This window comes from Etheostoma spectabile, chromosome 1, assembly GCF_008692095.1.
Source record: "Etheostoma spectabile isolate EspeVRDwgs_2016 chromosome 1, UIUC_Espe_1.0, whole genome shotgun sequence".
Taxonomy (NCBI): Eukaryota; Metazoa; Chordata; class Actinopteri; order Perciformes; family Percidae; genus Etheostoma; species Etheostoma spectabile.
This window is the reverse complement of record NC_045733.1, coordinates 25551818-25556170: the sequence shown is the minus strand read 5'-3', so window position 1 is coordinate 25556170 and position 4353 is coordinate 25551818. Positions and strand designations below refer to the sequence as shown.

Genomic DNA, 4353 nt, shown 5'->3' with positions numbered 1-4353 from the left:
ATTTCTTATAATGCATTTTGTTTACTCCTCCACAATGCTATTTCGTGCCAGCCACAATGGATTTAGCTCCGGGATAATGCTTTTGTCAGTATGTTTTATCTGTTCTCTCACTCAGGTAAGCTAGGCCGTTATCCCTAATTACCCCCACTGCATTTTACACGTGGCCCAGAATTCTTAATGCTCGATACCAGATGCAGGTCGATTTTAAAATTTACTTACAGCGGCATTATCTTTTTGGCCTGCATCACAGACTGACTGTCCCATAGGCTCTTTGGTGAAAGCTGTTAACTCTATGATAACAACGACCTGAAGTGATAACCTTCCAGCATTCTCGAGGACACACAGTTTGCTACATATGTGCTGTATTGCAGTCGCAGCATTTCTTATTCAACCTTGGGTGCTCTGCTGTGCTCTGATTCATTTAATGGGATCGAGAGGGAGGTTAATCACTATGTCCGCCATAGAGTGTTAAAATACTGGCTGACCATTATATGAAATATTACGATTTGTATTCCTTTGAAAGACGAATTTGAACGCTTATACCATAGAAGTGAACTCTCCGTTTTTTCTCTTTTTTTTTTTTTTAAAGCGGTAACAATCTCCCCAGTTAGCAGTCACTTTGATTAATTTACTTTAGGAGGCTGACATCTGCGTTTGCAGATTTTCATTAAGATCAACAGTAAAAGCTTTAGACAAGGTTTCCCCTTGTATAAGTTATTATCCCCAGAAGACATGGTTGATTAAGTGGAAAAAATCTCTCAGCCTTCAGATAAGTATTCAAGATAAACAGTCTTTGTTTTGTTTTGTCTTGTTTTGGACAACTTTAAAACAAAAAAACAAAACAAATAAATGATGTAGAAATCTTTAATCCATAAAAACGTACGCTGACAGCTGTTGTGTTTTTTTTGTTTTTTGTTTGTTTTTACCACTGTGCATTCTGCTCGGAAATGAATTTGATCCAACTGCCAAAGATGTCTGCAGCATCCCGTTAAGTTTCATCCATCACTCAGAGGCACCTTTTTTGCAACTAAAATGGTATCTTAATGGTGTGAAAATACAGAGATGCAATGCATTAAAAAATATCAACTGTAGCCATTTAATTTATTATGTCAGTCAACTCCAAGCGTATAATGTTACTGTGAAAAAGTGGCGCTTTTTAGACCACATTGTTCAGCATATTATTTTGCTTTAGAAAAGGCAGAATCTAACGGAAGAGGTAGACTGTACTATACTATAGATATGGTGGGTGGGTAGGCCTATTGGCTGGAAGGGGAAGGAGTATAGCGCGTTGCCTTGGTTCTGTATTTTACAGGAACAGTGTAGTGTGAAGCTCTGTCAAGCCTAGTTTTAATCCTTTTCTCCGCTGTGTTGTGTGATGTTATGTTGTTATCTTAATGATAATCTGTGCCCGTATTTCTGCCCTAGGCATTTCTGTCAGGCTGGGTTGGTTTAGGAGCTGTGTGCCTTATCAACAGCTTTGTCATTTAATCAGCTTTTTCTACAGACAAATTTCACTGCCGTTATTCTTATCAAAAGATCAGCACACTGTGATTTTCTGTTCAATCAGAGCTTTGCAAATTCAATGATGTGTGAGTAAGAATGATGAAATACAAAACAAAATTTCCATTGGGGAAAAAACCAATTTATTTGATTTAGTTTTCATGAGAGTTAATAATCGGATAAATAAAATTGGTATGTTTTGCATTTGTCGTACCATCAATGGCTTTAAACACTTTTTATTGTATATTGTTGGGTCCACCTTGTGCATTTTTAAAGGCTACACGTAAGAGTATGGAGGAATAAAAATGATTGCAACATGATGCTAATAAATGATTTCATCCACAGGCTGTAGATACTTTACTGCAAGCAGGAATCTGGATCCTGTGCAATTCATGGCTTTTTCTTTTGTCAGTGTGAAATGGGATGTGAATCTGTTAAAAGATTTTATAGCATGGTAGCACACATCACAATTATGTGGTTGTGAGGGACCATGTTGGACGTGCCGAGAAACACATCCCTTAAATGCTGTATGTACAGAGGCAAGCTTTCAGGTCCCAGTCAAACTGACCTCTGGAGGTTGAAATTGGTACTCAGTTCTTCTGAGAAAGCACTGTTCTGTCTGAGTGAGTGTTCTGATTGTCTCAGCGTTGTGCTTGAGTGGAGGGCAGTGCCAAATGAACTCCTCTGATTCAATCCTCTCCACTGTTTGACACCCGCAAGTCAGCAAGTCAGTGAGGAGGGTGTACTGAGACTCCTTCCCCCAAACACACTCTCTTACGGTGAGGGAAACTGCTGTATGGCAAAGGTCCAAGAGGTCTCTTACATGCTGTCTGTGAGGCAGATTCGACACCCTCCTCCCACAATGCACTGAGAGTCTCTGGAGGCTGATAGCCCGGTTCCTGGGGATCCAGTGGGTCTTTGGAAAGAAGGATGCTGATGGAGGGCACAGTCCTGTGCACCGTCATCTCCGATGTCCCCCCGTCACTACTCTCCCACACCTCTTTCACCACCTTGTACTGCAGTTTGGTCAGCTGGTGCAGAGAGCCCACTTTTCGTTTCATGATCTCAGCACAAGTGATGGTCTTTGTGACCGCACGGCCTGACCCAGTGAAGACCACCTGCCTGAGCCCAGCACCACTCGCATCTCCCCCACTTACACCCTTTTCTCCTTGCATCCGTGCCATGGCAAATCCCATTAAGTTGCGGATCTTACTCCCCTCCTTCACGCGCATTTCCAGCACCCCAGAAGCAAGTCCTGGAAAGGGACAGGGGCTGTCCTCCTCAGTTCGGCAGACTTTCTTAAACCCTTCCTGCCCTAGTTTGAGTGCAGGGGGAGGGACCGGTAGTGGTGGTGTTGGCTTCCCTGGGCTGGAAACATTGTTGACCACTGCTGGCTGGCCAGCATTGCTGTAGGTTTGATCCTGGTAGACAGAGCAGGTCCCTGGCGTTACCCCATTCTCCATGTGGCTCGGTCTGTTCACCTCTACTCCGGGATGGGGCCTGACAACGTCCCTGATCAGGTACTGGTTCTGGCCACTGACCACTCCCCACCCTGTGAACATTTCTTCTTTCCGTAATGCTCCACCGCAATGTTAGTCCAGATACACACTTTTCCCACATGGAGAACAGCTCAACATCATTTTCCTATGTATGTGGCACTTTTCTCTCTCTCTCTCTCTCTCTCTCTCTCTCTCTCTCTCTCTCTCTCTCTCTCTCTCTGTCTCTCTCTGTCTCTGTCTCTCTCTCTCTAGTCAACAGCTGTAAAGTTTCAAGACTTCACATAAGAAATTTTACCCGCTTCCCAAGAGCACTATCAATGAAGTCTTTAATGCTCTCTCTCAGAAGGAGCTGGCGAAATAAGATAAACGCCTGGCTGCTGAATTAAGAGCGCAGTCGTGACCATTCTAGATGTTTTTTAAAGAGCATCTCAATTTCTTACCACAAATGACAATTTTAGAAAGTGCTCTGAAGATGGATAAAAATTATTAAAAACAAGATAAATTATCTTCTTTCCGTCGTATGTATGTATTTCATATGGTGCTTTCATCCTTAATAGCTACAAAAGATATAGAGTACTTTGTTGATTCTTCTTTAACAAAACTTTTCTAAAGAGAAACTAAAAGCTCAAATTAGGACTCCACCTTTTTCTCAGCGGTCCGGTCCCGCGCTGATTTTGAAGCTGTTGATCAAGCTGATCATGTCGCCTTCAACTCAAGATTGACCTCTTGGCTTGTCCAGCTGTTAAAGTTCCACCTCCTGTTTTGGACCTCTGGATGTTTTACTCCAGTTCGAGTAGGTCTGTGTCTCCTCTCCCTGTGCTCATTTTGGCAGCCAGTGGCAGTAGTGGAGGAAAGGGTTGCGGGGAGGTCTGCACCTGGGGTGTCCTCCCAAGAGCTCTGTCTTGTCTCCAGTGGTGCTCTGGGAAGTCTGTTCTGTTCCCTACAAAGAGACATAAGGGACACGAGCTGCCTCACAAATGCTCACAGGAGGAGTGTCTGTGTGGTTGAGGGGGAGCATGAGGAAAAGGGGAGACAGCCCTCTTAAAGGCGCAGGTCTTTTCATCTTTTAGATGAACACCCTCCCCTCCACAATTGAAGCCTGCCATCTGAGGAAAAAGAGAAGGGCAGGGCTACTTTGTCCCTTTAACACCTAGAACGCAGATCCCCCACAACTTTGTCAATCTCTTTAGAGGACGTTCCAATGTTCAATGTACATGACTGATTAAACCTGAGTTCTGAAATAGAGACTCAGTCAACCTTTAAAATGCATTTTCAGCTACGAAACAATGAATTAAATTAGCTCTGTTATAATTGAAAACATCCTTCAAAGAGCTACTGAAAGTCAGCAGCCTTA

At 43.2% G+C, this 4353-nt stretch overlaps 1 protein-coding gene across 1 annotated transcript; it reads right to left on the bottom strand.

Moving 5' to 3' along the window:
• Positions 1 to 1190: 1190 nt before the first annotated feature.
• On the bottom strand, positions 1191 to 3982 carry LOC116693359 (uncharacterized). The gene has a single exon (XM_032522283.1). The coding sequence runs from the start codon at positions 3060 to 3062 to the stop codon at positions 2229 to 2231; it is 834 nt and encodes a 277-aa protein (XP_032378174.1). The 5' UTR covers positions 3063 to 3982; the 3' UTR covers positions 1191 to 2228.
• Between the last annotated feature and the right edge of the window lie 371 nt (positions 3983 to 4353).

Excerpts from the sequence above, each read along its gene's own strand:
- LOC116693359 (XM_032522283.1), bottom strand. The coding sequence starts at position 3,062 with ATGTTCACAGGGTGGGGAGTGGTCAGTGGCCAGAACCAGTACCTGATC.